Source organism: Oncorhynchus nerka, linkage group LG3 (assembly GCF_034236695.1).
Source record: "Oncorhynchus nerka isolate Pitt River linkage group LG3, Oner_Uvic_2.0, whole genome shotgun sequence".
NCBI classification, from domain to species: domain Eukaryota; kingdom Metazoa; phylum Chordata; class Actinopteri; order Salmoniformes; family Salmonidae; genus Oncorhynchus; species Oncorhynchus nerka.
This window is the reverse complement of record NC_088398.1, coordinates 56,845,560-56,873,059: the sequence shown is the minus strand read 5'-3', so window position 1 is coordinate 56,873,059 and position 27,500 is coordinate 56,845,560. Positions and strand designations below refer to the sequence as shown.

The 27,500-nt window shown below is 42.9% G+C and overlaps 1 protein-coding gene across 2 annotated transcripts in view; it reads right to left on the bottom strand.

Moving 5' to 3' along the window:
* The window catches only part of LOC115111274 (receptor tyrosine-protein kinase erbB-4-like), a 526,495-nt gene that overhangs the window by 124,651 nt on the left and 374,344 nt on the right, over positions 1-27,500 (bottom strand). For both annotated transcript variants that reach the window (XM_065013654.1, XM_029637163.2), the window contains exons 7-11: positions 26,071-26,212; positions 23,599-23,712; positions 23,020-23,146; positions 18,418-18,491; positions 5,630-5,720 (exon numbers count right to left, since the gene is read on the bottom strand). In XM_065013654.1, the coding sequence (XP_064869726.1) occupies positions 5,630-5,720; positions 18,418-18,491; positions 23,020-23,146; positions 23,599-23,712; positions 26,071-26,212 (548 nt within the window). The remainder of the gene's footprint in view (positions 1-5,629; positions 5,721-18,417; positions 18,492-23,019; positions 23,147-23,598; positions 23,713-26,070; positions 26,213-27,500) is intronic.

Here is a 27,500-nt window from a genome sequence, read left to right as displayed (position 1 = left end):
CTCCTGACAGAGCTGGTGTAACTGAGTCAGGTTTGTAGGCCTCCTTGCTCGCACACGCTTTTTCAGTTCTACCCACACATTTTCTATAGGATTGAGGTCAGGGCTTTGTGATGGCCACTCCAATATGCTGACTTTGTTGTCCTTAAGCCATTCTGCCATAACTTTGGAAGTATGCTTGGGGTCATTGTCCATTTGGAAGACCCATTTGCGACCAAGCTTTAACTTCCTGACTGATGTCTTGAGATGTTGCTTCAATATATCCACATAATTTGCCTACCTCATGATGCCATCTATTTTGTGAAATGAATCAGTCCCTTCTGCAGCAAAGCACCCCCACAACAGGATGCTGCCACCCCTGTGCTTCACGGTTGGGATGGTGTTCTTCGGCTTGCAAGCCTCCCCCTTTTTCCTCCAAACATAACGATGGTCGTTATGGTCAAACAGTTCTATTTTTGTTTATTCAGACTAGAGGACATTTCTCCAAAAAGTACAATCTTTGTCCCCATGTGCAGTTGCAAACCATAGTCTGGCTTAATTTATGGCGGTATTGGAGCAGCGACTTCTTCCTTGCTGAGCGGCCTTTCAGGTTATGTCGATACAGGACTCGTTTTACTGTGGATATAGATACTTTTTTACCTGTTTCCTCCAGCATCTTCACAAGGTCCTTTGCTGTTGTTCTGGGATTGATCTGCACTTTTCGCACCAAAGTGTGTTCATCTCTAGGAGAGAGAATGCGTCTTTTTCCTGAGCGGTATGACGGCTGCGTGGTCCCATGGTGTTTATACTTGCGTACTATTGTTTGTACATATGAACGTGGTACCTTCAGGCATTTGGATATTCCTCCCAAGGATGAACCAGACTTCCGCCAAATTCGTGCGTGTGTGTTTGTGTGTTTATGTGTGTGTCTGTGCATTGACCAGCACTGATTCAACTGGGGAAGCTTTGGCATGGTAAATGACCAATTGCGACAACATTCCATCAATCAAATTAGCAGAGTTGGATATCTATGGTATTCTGATGAGGTCACAAAGGAACAATTATTTATATTTATTTATTATTTATTATAACCATTCTTAGATGACAAACTGCCTGTACACAAGCTAATAATGGTAAATCACTAGCTCCTGAGGAATAGTGCTACATTGTTAACACACCACAAAGTATGGTACACTAGTGATGTCCGGCGCCGACAGAGATGGCCGCCTCGCTTCGCGTTCCTAGGAAACTATGCAGTTTTTTGTTTTTTTACGTGTTATTTCTTACATTAGTACCCCAGGTCATCTTAGGTTTCATTACATACAGTCGAGAAGAACTACTGAATATAAGATCAGCGTCAACTCACCATCAGTACGACCAAGAATATGTTTTCCGCGACGCGGATCCTGTGTTCTGCCTTACAAACAGGACAACGGAATGGATCGCATGCAGCGACCCAAGAAAACGACTCCGAAAAAGAGGGAAACGTAGCGGTCTTCTGGTCAGACTCCGGACAAGGGCACATCGCGCACCACTCCCCAGCATTCTTCTTGCCAATGTCCAGTCTCTTGACAACAAGGTTGATGAAATCCGAGCAAGGGTAGCATTCCAGAGGGACATCAGAGACTGCAATGTTCTCTGCTTCACGGAAACATGGCTTACTGGGAAGACGCTATCCGATGCGGTGCAGCCAACGGGTTTCTCCACGCATCGCGCCGACAGAAACAAACATCTTTCTGGTAAGAAGAGCGGCGGGGGCGTATGCCTCATGACTAACGAGACATGGTGTGATGAAGGAAACATACAGGAACTCAAATCCTTCTGTTCACCTGATTTAGAATTCCTCACAATCAAATGTAGACCGCATTATCTTCCAAGAGAATTCTCTTCGATTATAATCACAGCCGTATATATCCCCCCCCAAGCAGACACATCGATGGCTCTGAACGAACTTTATTTAACTCTTTGCAAACTGGAAACCATTTATCCGGAGGCTGCATTCATTGTAGCTGGGGATTTTAACAAAGCTAATCTGAAAACAAGACTCCCTAATTTTTATCAGCATATCGATTGCGCAACCAGGGGTGGTAAAACCTTGGATCATTGTTACTCTAACTTCCGCGACGCATATAAGGCCCTGCCCCGCCCCCCTTTCGGAAAAGCTGACCACGACTCCATTTTGTTGATCCCTGCCTACAGGCAGAAACTTAAACAAGAGGCTCCCACGCTGAGGTCTGTCCAACGCTGGTCAGACCAAGCTGACTCCACACTCCAAGACTGCTTCCATCACGTGGACTGGGACATGTTTCGTATTGGGCCAGATGGAAATATTGACGAATACGCTGATTCGGTGTGCGAGTTCATTAGAACGTGCGTCGAAGATGTCGTTCCCATAGCAACGATAAAAACATTCCCAAACCAGAAACCGTGGATTGATGGCAGCATTCGCGTGAAACTGAAAGCGCGAACCACTGCTTTTAATCAGGGCAAGGTGTCTGGTAACATGTCCGAATATAAACAATGCAGCTATTCCCTCCGCAAGGCTATTAAACAAGCTAAGCGTCAGTACAGAGACAAAGTGGAATCTCAATTCAATGGCTCAGACACAAGAGGCATGTGGCAGGGTCTACAGTCAATCACGGACTACAAGAAGAAACCCAGCCCAGTCACGGACCAGGATGTCTTGCTCCCAGGCAGACTAAATAACTTTTTGCCCGCTTTGAGGACAATACAGTGCCACTGACACGGCCTGCAACGAAAAACATGCGGTCTCTCCTTCACTGCAGCCGAGGTGAGTAAGACATTTAAACGTGTTAACCTCGCAAGGCTGCAGGCCCAGACGGCATCCCCAGCCGCGCCCTCAGAGCATGCGCAGACCAGCTGGCCGGTGTGTTTACGGACATATTCAATCAATCCCTATACCAGTCTGCTGTTCCCACATGCTTCAAGAGGGCCACCATTGTTCCTGTTCCCAAGAAAGCTAAGGTAACTGAGCTAAACGACTACCGCCCGTAGCACTCACTTCCGTCATCATGAAGTGCTTTGAGAGACTAGTCAAGGACCATATCACCTCCACCCTACCTGACACCCTAGACCCACTCCAATTTGCTTACCGCCCAAATAGGTCCACAGACGATGCAATCTCAACCACACTGCACACTGCCCTAACCCACCCGGACAAGAGGAATACCTATGTGAGAATGCTGTTCATCGACTACAGCTCGGCATTCAACACCATAGTACCCTCCAAGCTCGTCATCAAGCTCGAGACCCTGGGTCTCGACCCCGCCCTGTGCAACTGGGTACTGGACTTCCTGACGGGCCGCCCCCAGGTGGTGAGGGTAGGCAACATCTCCTCCCCGCTGATCCTCAACACGGGGGCCCCACAAGGGTGCGTTCTGAGCCCTCTCCTGTACTCCCTGTTCACCCACGACTGCGTGGCCACGCACGCTCCAACTCAATCATCAAGTTTGCGGACGACACAACAGTGGTAGGCTTGATTACCAACAACGACGAGACAGCCTACAGGGAGGAGGTGAGGGCCCTCGGAGTGTGGTGTCAGGAAAATAACCTCACACTCAACGTCAACAAAACTAAGGAGATGATTGTGGACTTCAGGAAACAGCAGAGGGAACACCCCCTATCCACATCGATGGAACAGTAGTGGAGAGGGTAGCAAGTTTTAAGTTCCTCGGCATACACATCACAGACAAACTGAATTGGTCCACTCACACTGACAGCGTCGTGAAGAAGGCGCAGCAGCGCCTCTTCAACCTCAGGAGGCTGAAGAAATTCGGCTTGTCACCAAAAGCACTCACAAACTTCTACAGATGCACAATCGAGAGCATCCTGGCGGGCTGTATCACCGCCTGGTACGGCAACTGCTCCGCCTCAACCGTAAGGCTCTCCAGAGGGTAGTGAGGTCTGCACAACGCATCACCGGGGCAAACTACCTGCCCTCCAGGACACCTACACCACCCGATGTTACAGGAAGGCCATAAAGATCATCAAGGACATCAACCACCTGAACCACTGCCTGTTCACCCCGCTATCATCCAGAAGGCGAGGTCAGTACAGGTGCATCAAAGCTGGGACTGAGAGACTGAAAAACAGCTTCTATCTCAAGGCTATCAGACTGTTAAACAGCCACCATTGAGTGGCTGCTGCCAACACACTGTCATTGACACTGACCCAACTCCAGCCACTTTAATAATGGGAATTGATGGGAAATGATGTAAATATATCACTAGCCACTTTAAACAATGCTACCTTATATAATGTTACTTACCCTACATTATTCATCTCATATGCATACGTATATACTGTACTCTACATCATCGACTGCATCCTTATGTAATACATGTATCACTAGCCACTTTAACTATGCCACTTTGTTTACTTTGTCTACATACTCATCTCATATGTATATACTGTACTCAATACCATCTACTGTTTGCTGCTCTGTACCATCACTCACTCATATATCCTTATGTACATATTCTTTATCCCCTTACACTGTGTATAAGACAGTAGTTTTAGAATTGTTAGTTAGATTACTTGTTGGTTATCACTGCATTGTCGGAACTAGAAGCACAAGCATTTCGCTACACTCGCATTAACATCTGCTAACCATGTGTATGTGACAAATACAATTTGATTTGATTTGATTTGTTCCCCAGGGCTCCATGCTTGGACCACTGCTCTTCATTATTCACATCTCTGAGTTCCAGGCATACATATACAATATAAACAGTGTTATATTTTATTATGTGGTTCCACACCTAGGGTCATTCTATAAAATGAGCGCCTTTTGCGTCCCTTTGATATTTTAAGTAGAAATTGTTCAACACTATTGAGTTTTAAAAGCCTGTCATAATAAATGAAGTGCCCTTTACTACAGACCATATGGAGAATTCAATAAATCGGAATAAAAAATAAAGACCTGCTAAAGTGCCAAAATTCAGCATTTTGACATGTCCCTCCGTGCAGTGACTTCTAGGCAGATTTGAACCCACTTTACCCAAACATTTCTCTAAGTTTTCACCATCATTGAAAAGCCCTAGTTATTATGTTGCTATTTATTATTATTATTTAGAGCTAGAGATTATTATTTATTTAATGTAATTAGTGATTCATTTACATCTGTCCCTCATTTAAGTTCAACCCTGTTATGTGAACTGAACTCTTGTTTTAATATGGTGAAACTATTCCTTTTAAATATTTTTTTTCAAAAGAAACATTGAACATCTAATAGTGAAATCCTAGTGTAAAAGCAGGTGAGCTGGTTCTACTCTTCTTGGCCATTTTCCGGTGTGGAAAACTGAGCAGGTGGAGTATAACATGTCAATCCTGTTACCCATAGATTAACAGGTTAGAAATGTTTGAACAATTCAATATTTTATGCCTGCATTCAATTGCCCCTTCCTGTTACACACAACAAGCTTCCATTCCCCCTGTCTCATTGAAATGTATAGCAGACTTAAGATGAAATCATCAACCCTGTTACGGTGAACAGAGTTACTTTATTTGGCACTTAATAATTGATGATTGATGGAATGATGTAGTAGTAATGTAGTGCTGTAATGTACTATAATAATGTAGCATAGTAATGTACTGTAATAATGTACTGTAGTAATGTCATGTAGGTTCTTACCTGTACAGTGCTCTACCTCCTATGGTTGCCAGATTGGAGAAGACACTCAGGTCTGTCATGTTCTCTGGCCACGACTGGATGTTCAGGAAACCTACAGGGACACAACCAATCACATACCATTTCTACAGGAACACAGCCAATAATATCACTGCTAATATCGGTGATGTATTACCAGATACACAGCAGATCCTAACACACACAGGAAAAGCAAGGTAACATGAGGCTTTAATGAATGTAACATAGTGAGCCACACATGTTGCTAGTGGGCTAGGCATTGTGATACCTATTTATTGCCTTTATTTAACCCGGTAAGTTCTTGAAAACACAATATCTTTATTTACAATAAAGACCTTCCCAATACCTCCCAGTCATGAGGGAATCATGTCAGGTATACATGACCAAGAAGATATCTGATATATACAAATATTTTTGCATTTCCTATATCTGCCTCTGGGCAATAAATCATTTAGCAGGTTGAATGAATAGCTGAGTGGATGACCATGGATCATTTAGAACATTTAATAATGGATGGAAAGAAATGAAATATTTAAGTTGAGGGGAGCAATCCCGTTCTAGCCAGTTGAGGACAAAAATAATGAACACATGAGGAAGAGAGGAGAGGGGCTGCAAAGTTATACAAAGACCAAGGATAACGCAAAACACACAATTACTTTAACATTGAAAACTCCAGACGGACGCATATTTCCAAGGATACATTTCATAATAGTTTCAAAACGGATATTTTGATTGGCTTTAATCAAATTCATTACCTTGGAAAGGGATGTGAGAGGAAGAATGTTGTCTAACTAATTAAATGTATGTGGCTCATATCAGCATGTGTTCGCATCCCTGATGAATGCATCTCCCAGTCTGATGATGTGAGATGAGTCTAAAATAACGTTGTTTCTAAGTTGTTTACAAGAGAAAGATTACCTTCAAGTCTGCCTTAATCATTCTACAGGCATATCTCCTGTTCCTCACCAGTCCCTCTCCCGTCCCTCTCCAGTTCCCCTCCCGTCCCAATCCCGTTCCCCTCCTGTCCCTCTCCCGTTCCCCTCCCGTCCCTCTCCCGTTCCCCTCCCGTTCCTCTCCTGTGCCTCTCCTGTTCCTCTCCCGTTCCTCTCCCGTCCCTCTCCCGTTTCTCTCCTGTCCCTCTCCTGTTCCTCTTCCGTTCCTCTCCCGTCCCTCTCCCGTTCCTCTCCCGTCCCTCTCCAGTTCCCCTCCCGTCCCAATCCTGTGCCTCTCCCGTTCCTCTCCCGTCCCTCTCCTGTTCCTCTCCTGTTCCTCTCCTGTCCCTCTCCTGTCCCTCTCCTGTTCCTCTCCTGTGCCTCTCCTGTTCCTCTCCTGTTCCTCTTCCGTTCCTCTCCTGTTCCTTTAGATCTCTGTCTCTCTTTGTGGCCCCTTCACATGTCAAATAAGATGGCGCCGGAGAAGAAGGCAGACGTTTCCCTTGACCCCAGCCGATTGTGTTTTTTTGCGTTGTTTGTAACTTATTTTTGTACTTATTTTGTACATAATGTTTCCGCTACCATCTCTTATGACTGAAAATAACTTCTAGACATCAGGACTGCGATTACTCACCACGGACTAGCAGAATCCTTTTTTTCCTTTCTTGACTCTGACAAGTCCGACGCAAAGGATATATTGCTTCCCCTGGAACAGGCCCCGATCCCCGTGCCTTCTGAGAATTCGTAGGCGATCGGATAAACCCCCACTTCCATACATTCTGCTAGCAAATTTGAAATCTTTGGAGAATAAAATCGACGAGTTACGCGGAAGATTAAACTGCCAACGGGACATTAAAAACTGTAACATCCTATGCTTTAGAGTGTCGTGGCTGAACGACAACAATATCAACATACAGCTGGTTGGTTACACACTATACCGGCAGGATAGAACAGCGGCTTCTGGTAAGAAAAGGGCGGCGGTCTATGTATTTTGTAAACAACATCTGGTGCATGATATCTTAGAAAGTCTCGAGCTATTGCTCGCCTGAGGTAGAGTACTCTCGGTAGAGTACCGAGAGAGTTTTCATCTGTATTCTTTGTAGTTGTTTACATAAGCAAACAAGAAACCGCTCACCCAGAGGAGGCGCTCATAGTAGCCGAGGACTTTAATGCAGGGAAACTTAAATCCATTTGACCAAATTTCTATTAGCATGATAAATGTGCAACCAGCGGAAAAAACTTTGGACCACAAATAGTCCACACACAGAGACGCATACAAAGCTCTCGAGGCAAATAACACTGAAACTTGCATGAGAGCACCAGCTGTTCCGGAAGACTGTGTGATCAAGCTCTCCGCAGCCAATGTGAGTAAGACCTTTAAACAGGTCAACATTCACAAGGCCAGACAGATTACCAGACAGATTACCAGGACGTGTACTGCGAGCATGCGCTGACCAACTGGCAAGCGTCTTCGCTGACATTTTCAACCTCTCCCTGTCCAAGTCTGTAATACTAACATGTTTTAAGCAAACCACCATAGTCCCTGTGCAAAGAACATTAAGGTAATCTGCCTAAATGACTACTGACCCGTAGCACTCACGTCTGTAGCCATGAAGTGCTTTGAAAGGCTGGCCATGGCTCACATCCACACCATCATCCCAGAAACCCTAGACCCACTCCAATTTGTATACCGCCCCAACAGATCCACAGATGATGCAATCTCTATTGCACTCTCTATTGCAATCTCTATTGCACACACTGCCTTTTCCCATCTGGACAAAAGGAACACCTATGTGAGAATGCTATTCATTGACTACAGCTCAGCGTTCAACACCATAGTGCCCTAAAAGCTCATCAATAAGCTAAGGATCAAACACCTCCCTCTGCATCTGGATCCGGGACTTCCTGACGGGCTATTTGCAGAGCCCCCCCATCCCCTCTTTACACCCCCGCTACTCTCTGTTGTCATCTGTGCATAGTCACTTTCATAACTCCCTACGTGTACATATTACCTCAACTAACCGGTGCCCCGCACATTGACTCTGTATCGGAAAAAAATGTTTTGGTGCCATACTCGTGGCAGTTGTGAAAAAGTAAATAGTTGGAAGAGTCTCAGAGTTAATTAAAAATAATTAGATGCTTTCTTCATTAATTAGGCTATCCACTAGAAACTCATGGACGTAACCCACCCTGGCCATGCCCCAGTCTCCGAGGGTGTCTCAGGGGGAGTTGGGATATGCAAAAAAAAAAACATTTCCATGAGTATAATACACACTTGTAAATGTGTGAAATAGGAAAAATATAACCACCTTCCTAATTATTATTATTTTTTAAATAATTCACATGCTCGTACACACGAGGTATAGACTAAGAGTGACATGCTTACTCACAGGCCTTTTTCCAACAATGCAAAGTTAAAGATAAAGATAAAAAATAAATAATACTCTAGAAATAGTGACATGAGGAATAAATACACAGTAAATAATGAATAACAATATAAAGTAAAAATAACATGGCTATTTGTGTAGCCCACACACAACTATCTATAAAGTCGAGCAGGGACTTTCACAGATTCAACCACAAAGACCAGGGAGGTTTTCCAATGCTTCCCAAAGAAGGGAACCTACTGATATATGGGTAAAAAACATTGGATATCTCTTTGAGCATGGTGAAGTTATTAATTACACTTTGGATGGTGTATCAATACATCCAGTCAATACAAAGAAGCATGTGTCCTTCCTAACTCAGTTGCCGGAGAGGAAGGAAACCACTCAGGGATTTCACCATGCGGCCAATGGTGACATTAAAACAGTTACATAGTTTAATGGCTGTGATAAGAGATAACTGAGGATGGATCAACAACATTGTAGTTACTTCACAATACCAACCTAAATGACAGAGTGGAAAGAAGGAAGCCTGTACACAAAATCATTCAAAAACATGCATCCTGTTTACAATAAGGCACTAAAGTAAAACTGCAAAAAAAATGTGGCAATGTGTATGCATAGAGTATTTTAGAGTATTTTCAATACACTACCGAAAATGTCAAAAAATATGTTTCACTCTGTCATTATGGGGCATTGTGTGTAGATGAGTTTTTATTGAATCCTATTTGAAGTCAGGATGTAACACAACAACATGGGAATACGTCCAGAGGTATGAATACTTTCTGAAGGTACTGAAGGTAGTGGTAAAGTGACCAGGCAACAGGACATTCATAGACAGTAGCAGCAGTGTATGTGTTGAGTGTGAAAATGTGGGCATAATGTAGTGTGTGTGTACAGTATGTGTTTGTTGGGGTGTAAGTATGTCTGAGTGTGTGAGTAGAGTCCAGTGTGTCCAGAGTCAGTGCAGGAGAGTTAATGCAAAAAAGTGTATTTGTGTGTTGGGGTGTGTAAGTGAGTGTTGGAGTGTCAGTATAAGTGTGTGGATACAGCGCAGTGTGTAAGCATAGAGTCAGTGCAAGAGAGCTAGAGCAAAAAAGGTAGTCTGGGTGATTTTGAATACCATTCTTGTTTTACAGTCATATGGCTTAAGGGGAGCTTTTTCGGGGTCCTGTTGGTTCCAGACCTGGTGCACTGGTATCGCTTGCCATGCGGTAGCAGAGAGAACAGTCTATGGCTTGAGCGGCTGGAGTCGTTGACAATTCTTTTGGCCTTTCTCTGATATCACCTGTTATAGAGGATCCGGATGGCAGGGAGCTTGGTCCCAGTGATGTACTAGGTCGTACTCACCACCCTCTGTAGCGCCTTGCGGTCGGGTGCCTTGCAGTTGCTGCACAAGCGGTGATGCAGCCATTCAAGATGCTCTCTATAATGCAGCTGTGGAACTTTTTGCTGTCGAGCCCTCTTCATAACTGTGTGGGTGTGTGTGAACCATGGTAAATCCTTAGTGATGTGGACACCAAGGAAATTGAAGCTCTCGACCCGCTCCACTACAGCCTCATCGATGTGGATGGGGGCGTGCTTGCCCCCCTGTTTTCTATGGTCCACGATCAGCTCCTTTGTCTTGCTGACATTGAGGTAGAGGTTATTTTCCTGGCACCACTCGGCCAGGTCTCTGATCTCCTCCCTATAAGCTGTCTCATCGTTGTCGGTGATCAGGCCTACCACTGTTGTGTCGTCTGCAAACTTAATGATGCTGTTGGAGTCGTTTCTGGCCATGCAGAATAACAACCTATCCCTCAACGTAACCAAGACTAAGGAAATGATTATGGACTACAGGAAAAGGAGGGCCGAGCACGCCCCCTTTCTCATTGACGGGGCTGTAGGAGCAGGTTGAGAGCTTCAAGTTCCTTAGTGTCCACATCAACAACAAACTAGAATGGTCCAAACACACCAAGACAGTCATGAAGAGGGCACAACAAAGCTTATTCCCCCTCAGGAAACTAAAAAGATTTGGAAGACTCCTGAACAGGTAATCAAATGGCCACCAAGACTATTTGTATTGTGTACCCCCCCACCCCCTCTTTTACGCTGCTGCTAATCTCTGTTTATCATATATGCAGAGTCACTTTAACTATATATTCATGTACAAATGTACATACTACCTCAATTGGCCCGACCAACCAGTGCCCCGGCACATTGGCTAACCGGGCTATCTGCATTGTGTCCCGCCACCCACCACCCGCCAACCCCTCTTTACCCTACTGCTACTCTCTGTTCATCATATATGCATAGTCACTTTAACCATATCTACATGTACATACTACCTCAATCAGCCTGACTAAACGGTGTCTGTATGTAGCCTCGCTACTTTTATAGCCTCGTTACTGTATGTAGCCTCTCTACTGTAAATAGCCTCGCTACTGTTTTTCACTGTCTTTCTACTGTTGTTTTTATTTCTTTACTTACCTATTGTTCACCTAATACCTTTTTTGTACTATTGGTTAGAGCCTTTAAATAAGCATTTCACTGTAAGGTCTACACCTGTTGTATTCGGCGCACATGACAAATAAACAGTTGATGTTGAGACGTGTTTTGCGGGTACTATTTAATGAAGCTGCCAGTTGAGGACTTGTGAGGCGTCTGTTTCTCAAACTAGACACTAATGTACTTGTCCTCTTGCTCAGTTGTGCACCGGGGCCTCCCACTCCTCTTTCTATTCTGGTTAGAGACAGTTTGCGCTGTTCTGTGAAGGGAGAAGCATTGAACGAGATCTTCAGTTTCTTGGTAATTTCTCACATGGTATATAGCCTTCATAGCCTTCATTTCTCTGAACAATAATAGACTTCTGGTAATTTCTCACATGGTATATAGCCTTCATAGCCTTCATTTCTCTGAACAATAATAGACTTCTGGTAATTTCTCACATGGTATATAGCCTTCATAGCCTTCATTTCTCTGAACAATAATAGACTTCTGGTAATTTCTCACATGGTATATAGCCTTCATAGCCTTCATTTCTCTGAACAATAATAGACTTCTGGTAATTTCTCACATGGTATATAGCCTTCATAGCCTTCATTTCTCTGAACAATAATAGACTGATGAGTTTCAGAAGAAAGTTCTGAGTGATGGTTGCGATAATGGGCCTCTGTACACCTATGTAGATATTTCATAAAAAATCATTTTCAGCTACAATAGTCATTCACAACATTAAAAATGTCTACACTGTATTTCTGATCAACTTTATGTTATCTCAATCAGAAAGATTTCTGGCTCCCAGGTGTCTTTTATACAGGCAACGAGCTGAGATTAGGAACACACTCTTAAAGGGAGTGCTCCTGTATAAAAGACACCTGTCCACAGAAGCAATCAATCAATCAGATTCCAAACTCTCCACCATGGCCAAGACGAAAGAGCTCTCTAAGAATGTCAGGGACAAGACTGTAGACAAACACAAGGCTGGAATGGGCTACAAGACCATCGCCAAGCAGCTTGGTGTGAATGCGACAACAGTTGGTGCGATTATTCGCAAATGGAAGAAACACAAAAGAACTGTCAATCTACCTGGGCTCCATGCAAGATCTCACCTCATGCAGTTGCAATGATCATGAGAATGGTATGGAATCAGCCCAGAACTACACGGGATGATCTTGTCAATGATCTCAAGGCAGCTGGGACCATAGTCACCAAGAAAACAGTTGGTAACACACTACGGCGTGAAGGACTGAAATCCTGCAGCGCCCGCAAGGTCCCCCTGCTCAAGAAAGCACATATACATGCCCATCTGAAGTTTGCCAATGAACATCTGAATGATTCAGAGGACAACTGGGTGAAAGTGTTGTGGTCAGATGAGACGAAAATGGAGCTCTTTGGCATCAACTCAACTCGCCGTGTTTGGAGGAGGAGGAATGCTGCCTTTGACCCCAAGAACACCATCCCCACCAGCATGACAATGACACAATACACACGGCCAAGGCAACAAAGGAGTGGCTCAAGAAGAAGCACATTAAGTCCTGGAGTGGCCTAGCCAGTCTCCAGACCTTAATCCCATAGAAAATCTGTGGAGGAAGCTGAAGGTTCCAAACGTCCGCCTCAAAACCTTAATGACTTGGAGAAGATCTGCAAAGAGGAGTGGGACAAAATCCCTCCTGAGATGTGTGTAAACCTGGTGGCCAACTACAAGAACCGTCTGACCTCTGTGATTGCCAACAAGGGTTTTGCCATCAAGTCATGTTTTGCAGAGGGGTCAAATACTTATTTCCCTCATTAAAATGCAAATCAATTTATAACATTTTTGACATGTGTTTTTCTGGATTTTGTTGTTGTTATTCTGTCTCTCACTGTTCAAATAAACCTACCATTAAAATTATAGACTGATCATTTCTTTGTCAGTGGGCAAACATACAAAATCAGCAGGGGATCAAATACTTTTTTCCCTCACGGTATATACGTAAGGTCACTGTGGGGACAATATCATCGATGCACTTATTAATGAAGCTGGTGACTGATGTGGTAAACTCCTCAATGTTATTGGATGAATCCCGAAACATATGCCCGACTCACTGAAGTTTACATTTTCCAAATCGAGGTTAGTGTTGACTGTTCTGATGTCCAGAAGCTGTTCTCGGTCATAGGAAATGATGGAGGAGACATTATGTACAAAAAAGTTAAGATCAGCGTAAAAAAACACACAGAAGCCCGTAAGACAGCTGCTATCCGCTGCAATGTCATCCTATTATATTATTATTAAAAGTTATTGAAGTATAAATTACCATAAAGTTACCATAGATTGCTACATATTAACTGTTAATGACAAAATTACTGAAGATTCCAGTAACTCTGGTAAATTACCGGTAGCTTTTGCAACCCTAATCAGGGCCCAAAATGCTCTGGTCAAAAGTAGTACACTATCTAGGGAATAGGTTGCCATCTTAGACGCAGCCAGCAGCCATCTAGCTCAGTGTTTTATCAGAGTGCCAGATCAGACTACAGTTATCTAGAATTGCTATACATCCAACTTACCGAATACACTGTAAAACCATGAAACATGTGACACGTTTATAACCTACACGTCAGTGTTTAAAACTTCAACATTAGGCATGTAGATTTACCAATAAGTCTTCATTTTAAACACAGGCATTTAGAATGCAAGATTAAACATGATAGTCAGCTTTGTCAAGTCAGTTTCCAACCAGGAGAACACCTATATCAGATTTATATTCAGATTTGAAACACTAGTGTTTACTTTCACATCGTCCTGTTTAGAGTACAAAAGTCATTCAAAATTGATGTGACCTTCAATGCCTTTTATTCAGATCAGTGTAAGGAATGTCTATCACCTTACCTACATTTCAGCACAATTGAACAGGACATTTGTTTCACTCGACTGTGATGAGTTCATTTCCGTTAACTCTCTCAGAGTGAAAAAGACATGGGAGGGGCCTCATTATCAGATTTTTTGAATATGTTGTTTTAATATCTATGGTTCCTCATTGATTGATTAATTGATCTTATGCTATACAAAGATAAATGACAAAAACATTGTAATCTAATCAAATCTGTAAGGGGTTGGATTTATTGCATCCGTTAATGAGATGGTTTAGGTAGTTTTGTTCGTTAAGTCCTTCACTATAGCAATCATTTTGAGTGCAGTTTGTGGATGATAAATATTTCAATTGTTGGATATCCTCCCTCTGGCTAGATTCCAATAGGAATTACATTCTGACTTGCAGTCTGATGTGGCCCATGAGGCATGATTTTAAGACCACAATAACTAACTAAAGGCCTTACGCATTGTATAATATGTGGTCGAAAGGATTTACTTTTAACTGAAACACACTCACTTACACAGTCACTTGGTGAAGGCTTCAGTAATATAAGTTACTGAATGCAACAACCATGTCTCTGTCACTAACCAACACAGTCATTGGTGGGTATCTCTCACATTCACTCGAAAGGCATGCTGGGAAATATGCAGATATGGCTTTACACCCTACGGTGTTAAAACACCACCACCAGTGTATAGTGTTTAAAACTGAAATGCCTTGTGCTGAATAAACATGTTCATGTGTTTAAAAAGTGTCAAAGTGAATCAACATGTTCTGGTGTTTTCATTGACATTCTAAATGCCTTGACGTGTTTAAAAAGTGTTAAAGAAAAGTGTTTAGTTTTATGTTCAGATCGTAAACACTTGGTTTTACAGTGTATAAGATGAACCCGAATCAAACGTAAATTAATAAATGCATCACAACTTGCTTTCCATGCCATTAGCATTCATGGATGCAACCTCCAATATAAAATGGCAATAAATATACTATTTGAGACATGAACAAATCACTATCCAGAGACTTATAAAATAAATGGTATATTGTATAACATGAGTGTTAGTTATGGATGAAGGGCACATTCACTGACATAGAGAGAAACATGTCCTCTGACGTCACAGTAGCTGAAGCAGCATTGTGATCTGAAGTTCAGGGCCTTTAACTGATAGCGTTACATCCCAATGACAACCTATTCCCTTTACAGTGTATTACTTTCCACCACTATTACCCCCTCCTCTTCTTCTTCCTCCTCCTCATCTCTACACCTCTCCAATGGTCTCTCCTTAAGTGGCTGTTAGTTTTTTTTGAGAGGGGAGATGGAGAAGAGAGGTGGGAAGAGAGGAGAGGTGGAGAGTGCTTCATCGCTTCATCTTCCTAATGGTGCTAACGAGGGCCTGATGAGTACCTTCCTGCCTCCCTGTGCTAACAGCATTAGGCTAACAGCAGCATTAGCCATTAATCAATAGGTAAGACAGGGTACAACAGGCCCCAATGGGCTCCTGCATCCAGCTTGACTGTAGTCTTTAGGGAGTTCAGGTCTCACTGTATGTGTTGTCCTCCTTAATCCATCTCTCCTCAGTTTATTATCCTCTATTTCTCATTCTTCTCTCTCCTTCCATCTCCCTCACCACACTCATCTCTCTATCTCCCCACGACCCCCTCTCTCTTTGTCTCTCTCTCTGTGGGCTGTGGGCAGTAAATGTCTGGTGAAAGGATAGAGTCAGGAGCAGGCTAGAAGCAGGCAAGAACCGCTAGAGAAGAGTAGAGCGGGGATTTAGGTTCACTGAGAGCCACGTTACTGGCGCATCCATGCGAAAAGCAAATTACCCAGGATTGCCTCACAGAGAGGAGGGCCACATGCAACAGACCAAAGGTTAAGAGATAGAAAGCATCGATGATTACAGTCAAATCCATGTACTGGGAACCTCACTTATTCTGAATTGCTTCAGTGGATGGCAGACTGACCGTACTCTATAGATAGGCCTGCCCTGACCTCTTAGAAGTAGAAAAAAACAAGGGCTATGTTTTGGAAGAATACCTCCTAGACTGACTGTCCATCTGAGAGCTATAGCATTCAGAGATCGTAACTCCTACGTCAGACCAGAAGGGGTGACGTGTTTGTGTGTGCATCGATGCTTGTGTGTGTGTCTGTGTGTGTCTGTGTGCATCGATGCCTATGTGTGTGTGTGTGTGTGTGTGTGTGTGTGTGTGTGTGTCTGTGTGCATCGATGCCTGTGTGTGTGTGTGTGTGTGTGTGTGTGTGTGTGTGTGTGTGTGTGTGTGTCTGTGTGCATTGATGCCTGTGTGTGTGTGTGTGTGTGTGTGTGTGTGTGTGTGTGTGTGTGTGTGTGTGTGCGCGTGCGTGTGACGGGGTTGATGGCTCGGTGGAGAAGTCACAGCACTGACAGCTCTTAGAGGTGACGGGTGACACGGGGTGTCATGCATGACCACGGGGCTACAGAGTAAAGGCAGCTCCTGTCTCACCGTTTGCTTCCCAAATGGCAGTCTATTCCCTATATAGTGCACTACTTAAAGAAAAAGGGAGGCACACATTGGCTGTACCAGCTCGCCTCCTGTCACAGGAATGAAGGGATAAGGGGGTGGGTGACACTGTAGCGGAGGAAAGAGACGTTGATTCCGTACATTTGAAAAGGTACAGAGGACGTTGATATATAACTTTGTCGGCGCTTACCAAAAACAAACGAACAAAACAATGGCACAGCACTGGAACTCAAGAGGCTCAGAGCCAGCGCACGCTGCTTAGACCACTGACCATGTCAGTTCACAATTCTCTATCAAGGAGGGAGAGTACTTGATGATACTTAGTGGAAACAGTGCATTGTTTTGAATTATTTTGTTTTAAACCTTACCCAAACCATTGCCCTAAACTTAACCACTCAGAATGAATAGCTAACTTAACCCTTTCTAACTTAACCCTTTCTAACTTAACCCTTTCTAACTTAACCCTTTGAGTTGTTTCTGTTTTAACCACGTGTGATTAATTGGTCAAAAATCTAAGTTCATCCAATTAAGGCAAATTCCGAAGTGAAAGAATGAGATCAGGTTGAGGTGGATAGGGGAAAGGGGGATTCACTATACATTAATTTATACACACACATACACCCACACACTCACAAACGCATGCACACACAGACACACACACGTAGAGCTGGGAAACTGTGACAATTTGAAACTGGGAGTTGTAGGTCCCCATGGGAGAGGGAAGAGATGGAAGAGATAGGGAGACCCACATCTCATCTTGTATTCATCATACTCATTCAGCCTGTCTGTCTTTGGTCTACGGTCTCTGGTGGGCACCAGCAAACACACACAAGCCCCCTCTGTACTGAGTGAAAGTGTAAGAGAAGGGACACCATGCAAATTTGATGAGGCGAAAACCAAATGATAAAGAATAATTTAAAGATGCTTGGATAGGGGCTGACCAGTAGGCCTACATGATATGTACACTGAGTATACAAAACATTAAGAACACCTGCTTTTTCCATGACATGAACTGACCAGGTGAAAGCTATGATCCCTTATTGATGTCACTTGTTAAATCCACATCAATCAGTGATGAAGGGGAGGAGACAGGTTAAAGAAGGATGTTTAAACCCTGAGACAATTGAGACATGGATTGTGCATGTGTGCCATTCAGAGGGTGAATGGGCAAGACAAAATATTTAAGTGCCTTTGAACGGGGTATGGTAGTAGGTGCCGAGCGCACAGGTTTGTGTCATGAACTGCAACGCTGCTGGGTTTTTCACACTCAACAGTTTCCTGTGTGTATCAAGAATGGTCCACCACCCAAAGGACATCCAGCCAACTTGTTACAACTGTGGGATGCATTGGAGTCAACATGGGCCAGCATACCTGTAGAACGTGTTTAACACCTTGTGGAGTCCATGCCCCAAAGAATTGAGTCTGTTCTGAGGGCAAAGGGGGAAGGGGGTGCAACTCCATATTAGGAAGGAGATCCTAATGTTTTGTATACTCAGTGTATATTCAACCAAGCATGAGAAGAGAAGAATGGTATCGGAAATTTTCATTGGATCTTTGTTCTTATCAATTGACTTACCTGTAGAAATAAAGGTAAAATAAGTGTTCAATTTGTATTTTATATTTCTCACCTGTAATCTCCCTAACAGTCCGAAACACATTCAGTTTCTCTGGATCCAGAGCCTCAATGTTGTGGTACACATCCCTGTGAGAGGGGGGTGAGAGAGAGAGAGAGAGAGAGAGAGAGAGAGAGAGAGAGAGAGAGAGAGAGAGAGAGAGAAAAACAAAGAAAGAAAGAAAGAAAGAGAGAGGAAGAGAGGAGAGAGAGAAGAAGAGGGGAGAGAGAGAGGGAGAGAGGAGAGAGAGAGAGATGAAGAGAGAAAGGAAGCAGGATGGGAGATGGAGAGAGAGTGGAAAGGGAGAGAGAAAGAGAGAGAGTGAGAGAGTGAGAGAAAGAGAGACAAATATAAACATAAAGCTGTCACGTCACACACATAACAAGTGTTTATTCTGTATTGCAGGGAGCTCCACTGTGCTCCTCAGTACTCCACTGTGCTCCTCAGTACTCCGCTGTGCTCCTCAGTGCTCCACTGTGCTCCTCTGGCTCTGTTTAGAGGAATAGCTGGAGGGGTTTCATGGTCTCAGGCACTGCAGTCACTGTACTGTGGTACACCCATTCTTCCACTGTGTATACTGTACACAACTAGCAACAGCCTGCTAAAATGGCTGACATGAGCCTGGATTGCAGATGGAATAATATTGAACATGCTGACCCCCATAACAAGGACATAACACTCTGTGCTATACCAGTAAGGTACTGTTTACTCTTAGGCACCGAAGCCATTATATGTGCTGTTATTACTAAGTACCTGAGGGAGTATCTCAATTTACCTGGTTAGCAGGGTTGGGGTCAGTTCCATGTCAATTCAGTCAATTTTGGCAAATACACTTTCAGTTTATTTCCTGAATTGAGTGAATTGAAATGGAACTGACCAGAAACACTGGTGTTTATATAGCCAATGTGGAATGTCTAGCTGGATAGCTATATGTGCGCCAGTTTTATTTTAATTTAATTGTACCTTTATTTAACCAGGCAAGTCAATAAGAACAAATTCTTATTTTCAATGATGGCCTAGGAACAGTGGGTTAACTGCCTGTTCAGGGGCAGAACGACAGATTTGTACCTTGTCAGCTCGAGGGTTTGAACTTGCAACCTTCCGGTTACTAGTCCAACGCTCTAACCACTAGGCTACCCTGCCTAGTAACGTCCATCGTTGGCATCACCCACTCTGAGACCTATGGTGCCTTCAGAAAGTATTCATACCCCTTGACTTTTTCCACATCTTTTGTTACAGCCTGAACTCAAAATGGATTAAATTGATTTTTCCCCCACACAATATAACAAAGTGCTAAACCCCATAAGGACAACATTAAAACATGTTTTTAGAAATGTTTGCAAATGTATTGAAAAAAAATACAGAATATCTCATTTACATAAGTATTCACACCCCTGGGTCAATACATGTTAGAATCACCTTTGACAGGAATGACTTTCTGGGTCTCTAAAAGATTTGAATACCTGGATTAGCACATTCTTTTTTTTAATTCTTCAAGCTCTGTCAAGTTGGTTGTTGATCATTGCTAGACAGACATTTTCAGGTCTTGCCATAGAATTTCAAACTGATTTAAGTCAAAACTGAAACTTGGCCAACATTCACTGTCGTCCTGGTAAGAATCTCCAGTGTAACTATTGTCCTCCTCTAGGATTGTGCCTGTGCTTAGTTCTATTCCGTGTATTTTTATCCAAAACAAAAACTCCCCATAACATGATGCAGCATACCCATAACATGATACAGCATACCCATAACATGATACAGCATACCCATAACATGATGCAGCATACCCATAACATGATACAGCATGCCCATAACATGATGCAGCATACCCATAACATGATGCAGCATACCCATAACATGATACAGCATACCCATAACATGATACAGCATACCCATAACATGATGCAGCATACCCATAACATGATACAGCATACCCATAACATGATACAACATACCCATAAGATGATACAGCATACCCATAACATGATACAGCATACCCATAACATGATGCAGCATACCCATAACATGATACAGCATACCCATAACATGATACAGCATACCCATAACATGATACAGCATACCCATAACACGATGCAGCCATCAAATATGAAGAGTGGTACTCAGTGATGTGTTGTTGGATTTTCCCCAAACATAACACTTTGTAATCAGGACATGAAGTTAACTTCTTTGCAATTTTTATTGCAATTTTACTTTAGTCCCCTACTGCAAATAGGATGCATGTTTTAGAGTATTTTTTATTCTGTACAGGCTTCCTTCTTTTCACTCTGTCATTTAGGTTAGTATTGTGGAGTAACTACAATGTTGTTGATCCATCCTCAGTTTTCTTCTATCACAGCCATTTAGCTCTTAATGTCACCTTTGGCATCATGGTGAAATCCCTGAGCGGTTTCCTTCCTCTCCGGCAACTGAGTTCGGAAGGATCCCTGTATATTTGTAGTGACTGGGTGTATTGATACACCATCCAAAGTGAAATTAATAACTTCACCATGCTCAAAGAGATATTCAATGTTTTTTACCCATATATCAATATGTGCCCACCTTTGCTATGCATTGGAAAACCTCCCAGGTATTTGTGGTTGTATCCGTGTTTGAAATTCACTGCTCGACCTTACAGATAATTGTGTGTGGGCTACACAAATCAGGTAGTCATTCAAAAATCATGTTAAACACTCAATTACACAAAGAGTGAGTCCATGAAACGTATTATGTGACTTGTTTAGCAGAACTTATTTAGGCTTTGTCACACCCTGGCCTTAGTATTCTGTGTTTTCTTTATTATGTTGGTTAGGCCAGGGTGTGACATGATTTATGTGTCTTGTTTTGTCTAGGGGTTTTTGTAGTCTATGGGGTTGTGTTCAGTTGAGTGTGTTCTTGAATAGTCTATGGTTGCCTGGAGTGGTTCTCAATCAGAGGCAGGTGTTTATCGTTGTCTCTGATTGGGAACCATATTTAGGCAGCCATATTTTTTAGGCATCTTGTGGGTGATTGTTTCCTGTCTCTGTGTTCTCTGCACCAGTTAGGACTGTTTCGGTTTTGCCACGTTTTCTTATTTTGTATTTGTATAGTGTTTTCGTCTTTATTAAAGATGCTTAACAATAACTACGCTGCATTTTGGTCCTCCTCTCCTTCCCAGGAAGAAAACCGTTACAGGCTTGCCATAACAAAGGGGTTGAATACTTATTTACTCAATACATTTCAGATTTTCATTTTTAATTCAATTATAAAAAGTTCTAAAAACATAATTCCACTTTGACATTATGGGTTATTGTGTTTAGGCCAGTGAAACAACATCTCAATTTAATACATTTTTAATTCAGGCTGTAACACAACAAAATGTGTACAAAGTTAAGAATTGTGAATACTTTCTGATGGCACTGTAGAAGTAGCTGTTTCCATCGCTTTGCAAGGGCCTTGGCTTCTGTGTCATTACAGGAAACACAGATTCGAGGGGGAGTTGTGTTTTTAGAAACAGAAGGTACACTACATTACCAAAAGTATGTGGACACCTGCTCGTCGAACATCTCATTCTAAAATCATTGGCATTATTATGGAGTTGGTCCCCCCCCTTCCCTGTTATAACAGCCTCCACTCTTCTGGGAAAGCTTTCTACTAGATGTTGTAACATTGCTGAGGGGACAGATGTTGCGCGATTAGGCCTGGCTCACAGTCAGAGTTCCAATTCATCACAAAGGTGTAAGGTTGAAGTCAGGGCTCTGTACAGGGCAGTCAAGTTCTTCCACACCAATATCGACAAAACATTTCTGTATGGACCGGGCTTTGTCATGCTGAAACAGGAAAGGGCCTTCCCCAAACTGTTCGCACAAAGATGTAAGCACAGAATCTTCTAGAATGTCATTGTATGCTGTAGTGTTAAGATTTTCCTTCACTGGAACTAAAGGGCCTAGCCCGAATCATGAAAAGCAACCCCAGACCATTATTCCTCCTCCACCAAAACAGTTTTACAGGCACTATTCATTGGGTTGTCCTGGCATCCACCAATCCCACATTAGTCCGCCAGACTGTCAGATGGTAAAGCATGCTTCATCACTCCAGAGAACTTGTTTCCACTGCTCCAGAGTCTAATGGTGATGAGGTTTACACCACTCCAGCCGACACTTGGCATTGTGCATGGTGATATTAGGCTTGGGTGCGGCTGCTCGGCCATGGAAACCAATTTCATGAAGCTCCCGACAAACAGTTCTTGTGCTGACGTTGCTTCCAGAACAGTTTGGAATCTGGTAGTGAGTGTTGCAACTAAGGACAAACTATTTTTACGCACTACGTGCTTCAGCACTTGGCGGTCCCATTTTGTGAGCTTGTGTGGCCTGCCACTTCACGGCTGAGCCATAGTTGCTCCTAGACGTTTCCACTTCACAATAACAGCACTTACAGTTGACCGGGGTAGCTCTAGCAGGGCAGAAATGTGACAAACTGTTTTGTTGGAAAGGTTGAAAGTCCCTTTGAAAGTCACTGAGCTCTTCAGTAAGGCCATTCTACAGCCAATGTTTGTATATACAGTATGGCGTACTTGGTTTGTGTGTGTGTGTGTGTATGTGTGTGTGTGTTGGTGAATGTGTGTGTGTGTTCTGCTCTCACCCTTTAATGCCAGTGATGAGGAAGACCAGGTTTCCATTGATCTTGGTACAGTTGGTGAACTTGTCTATGTTGCTGGAGTCCACAGTCTGGGCTGACTGCAGACTGGCTGTACCTATACCATCACAGGCTAAAACAGACAAGGAGATGAAGATGAAGAAGGAGAAAAGATGACGTGCTCAAAATGTCCACAGATGTTCAAGGGAAACAGGTGTTCTACTTCATTCCAACCACTTCAAAATGCATCCAGTACACTCACATGGAACAGACAGTCACAAAAGACACACAGAGGTTGTAGAGGTTGGAGCAGTGGGTAAGCCATTATCATACACAACCACAACCACAGCACAACCACAACCCCAGCACAACCACAACCACAGCACAACCACAACCACAGCACAACCACAGGACAACCCCAGCACAAACACAACCACAGCACAACCACAACCACAGCACAACCCCAGCACAACCACAGCACACCACAACCACAGCACAACCCCAAATACATCCAATCAACCAGATGAATATACTGGATGTGAATGGCAGTGGGATAAGGCCCAGGACAGTGCAGGATTAGGGTACCTTTTGGACAGATATCAGTGCAGGCGATGCACATCTTGATGCGGTCATTTTCTACTTCCATCTTGTTGCTGGGACAAGCCCTCACACAGGAGCTGTGGTCCACCACAAAGTTATCTGGAACAGCATACACAGAGTTAACCACGGCATGTGTCGGATCACTTGCATGATAACAGACTCTCACATTCAGGTATTGATATATGAAGGGACAAGTACAACTGTATGACTGACTGCCATGGAGCAATACTGTAAATGAACAGTATAGCATATGTTTATGCTTGTGAGACTTGAAGGCAGTGAACAGTAGTGAAACGTTTCCACTGCTGCTGTTCTACTGAAGATGAATCATCTGATTAAAGATGTTCCTTGTCCTCTTTATCTTGTCTTATTGTTGTCTCCAGGTGAGACCGTATTTGCTCTACTGCTTTGGCTGGCATGATATCTGATAGTCTGAACTGAGGAAGGGAGAGTTTAGGGACACACAGACACATCAAATGATTGCTTTGCTCACAGCCTCAGGTTTAGAGATGGACACCTAAATTGCATGGGTCCTTGTGGCAGGCCATCTCCAGAATAACATGGTATAGTGGCCTGGTCTACAGTAGTGCATTAGGGAATAGGGTAGAAAGGCTAGCAGAGCTCCAAGTGGAAAGCCAGAGTTACAGATCAGAGCGCCTAGCGCAGTGCCTTGCAGAGTGCCGGGCACACGCCCCACTTCAAAAGACCATGAAAAGACTCCATTGCTAAAAAATAACGTGTTAATTATGTACTTTTCTTATCCCTCACTCTGCACCCATTCCCCTCTCCCTCCCTCCCATCCCTGCCTGCTACCCTGCCCTCCCAGAACCCCATCCTCTTTGTCTTTGTAGGGTTGTATCTGGCATGTGAGCCAAAATAACTCCCAACAGTGTCTTGAAATCTGTACAAAACACCCACTCATCCTGGCTATTTAAATCAGCACCGAGCGGAGAGAGGAGAGGACAGGTTATTTAAATCAATGGAGGAAATGGCTTCTTTAAAGGGAAGGGAGGATGAAGGGGAGATGTGAAGAGGGTGCTAAGTAGAGATGACCAAGGAAGTTTCTTTCTGTGTTCTTCTGGGAAAAAAAGTTCAGACTTAAAAACAGGATATTGAGAAATTAATCAATATCCTGAGGCCCTTGGTAGTTCATGAGCTACTGCTCAGCTCTGCTCAGCTAATGATGATGTTTCAAGGCTGTTTGAATGGTGTCCTTCTGATCTGTGACGGTTAAGTGTTTATGGCAAGGAGAGTGTTTGTATGTCGGTGTGTGTTATATGTTCAGAATATGACAGAGCAGTTTATCTTCAGGGTATTTGGTATGTACAGTGGGATCCGAAATTATTGACACCCTTGATAAAGCAAAAATTACTGTAGAAAATAAACAATTCAAATACTGAGCTATATTGTATGCAACAAAAAAAACTATACAATTGCTCAGAGAAAGACATTTTGTTTGTTAAGTAAAACATTTCTTTCTCAAAAAGGTAGGGGTCAAAATGATTGACACCCCAGTTTTCAATACCGATCAATACCTCACATTGCGAGGATAACAGCACTGAGCCTTTTTCTAAATGTTTTATGAGTTGGAAAGGATCTTAGACCATTTCTCCATACAGAATCCTTCCAGATCCTTGATATCCTCCCTCTGTACTTATGGACTGCCCTCTTCAATTCAAACCACAGGCTTTCAATGTGTTTCAAGTCCAAACACTGAGATGGCCATTGCAAAATGTTGATTTTGTGGCCTATTAACCATTTCTTTGTGGATTGTGATGTGTGCTTGGAGTTATTGTCTTGTGGCCAAGTTTCAGCCACCTGGCAGAGGCAACCGTGTTTTTGTCAAAAATGTCCTGGTTCTGGGTAAAGTTCATGATGCTGTTGACCTTAACAAGGGCCCCAGGACCAGTGGAAGAAAAACAGCCCCATAACATCAAAGATCCACCACCATATTTTACTGTAGGTCTGGGATTCTTTGCATTGGTGTGCATGGCCAAAGAGAACTATTTTCATATCATCCATAACTCCATTTTTTGAGTTGAGTTTTTTTGTATTGTATTGAAATGTATTGAAATCAGTAACTCCCCCAAATGTACTCTGCATATTTAATGACTCTAAGAACAAGAACATGTATTTAAAAAAGATAATTGCTAATAGAAAATACATAATTGTATTTTCGTTAATGGCAAAATATGGTAATCAGACAACAATGAAATGTAAACGCCTGGAGTTTGCTGAAAGGCATTGGCACTTGGATTGGAACTGGTGCTTTGGTCAGATGACATGAAAAAAAAGCTCTTTGGCCACACCAGTGGTGTTGCAAATATCATCAAAATATGTTGGGATTATTGATGTTATGGGGCTATTTTGCTTCCACTGGTAAAACACGTGTTTTATGTCCCGTTATTTCACAAAAGCACGTGTACTGTATGTTGTTGTGTGTGTGTCATTCCTTACGTGGGCACTTCTTGACGCAGAAGGCTCCGTAGGTGTACTTGGCTCTGGGGTTGCTTTCCAGCTGGAAGGTGGTGGGGTTGTATACATGGGGCTGGGGGCACTGGGTCACACACGCCCCGCTGTCGTTGAAGTTGGTGCAAGCCTGTAGATGAAACACACACAAGTACGTGTGCGCACACACACAAACACACATATTAGTGCTGGGTGCTCATGGAAACACAGTTAGCAGATTGTGGTTTCCAGCTAAATAACAGTCCTTAAAGATTGTTTTTGTCACTGGCAGCCCTATGCTCTCCAAGCAAGCACATGATCAAGTAACTGGTATGTAGCTGTAAACACAAAGACTGTTAAACACTACACAGACTTAATGGGTGACAAATGGCACCCTATTCCCTATGTAGCACACTATCTTTGATAGGGCTTTGGTTAAAGACATAACTATATAGGGGATAGGGTGCCATTTGGAATGCAACCCCAGAGTGTTTTTCCACTCTGAAGATAGCTCAGGTGTGAATAACATGAAAACCATTGATTCAAATCCGTGTTGAAAAAGTAATATCAATAGTTAGAACTCCCACTATCTAATTAAACAGAAAGGAGCCCAATACATCATGAAATATAACACAAACTCTGGAAATAAGTTAGATCCAGAAAGGATAAATGGATAAAGAGAGAGAGAAGATAGGAGAGAGAGAGTAAAGGCTGATTTCCTCTTCGTCTGAAGAGGAGTAACAGGGATCGGACCAAAACGCAGCGTGGTAAGTGTCCATGTTTTAATAGTATAAACTGAACACAAAACAGTGCCGTGTGGCACAAACACTGACACAGGAACCACTGTGCATACAAGCAACATAACATAGACAATCACCCACAATGACAAAACAGGCTACCTAAATATGGAGACAATGACTAACACTTGCCTCTGATTGAGAACCATATCAGGCCAAACACAGAAATAGACAAACTAGACATCCAACATAGAATGCCCACTCAGATCACACCCTGACCAAACAAAACATAGAAACATACAAATCAAACTATGGTCAGGGCATGACAGAGAGAAAAGACAGAGAGAAAAAATGTACACTACCGGTCAAAAGTTTTAAAACACCTGCTCATTCAAGGGTTTTTCTTTCTATTTACTAGTTTCTACATTGTAGAATAATAATGAAGACAACAAAACTATGAAATAGCACATATGGAATCATGTGAACCAATAAAGTGTTTAAACAAATCAAATTATATTTTACATTTGAGATTCTTCAAAGTAACCACCCTTTACCTTGATGACAGCTTTGCACATTCTTGACATTAGAGAGAGAGAGAGTAACAAAGAAAGGGAGGTGGGCACAGCACAAGGCATTGTGGGAGAAAATTTGATTTGAACGTTATCTATCTTTCCCACAAAGAACGATGGGTGTGTCCCAAAT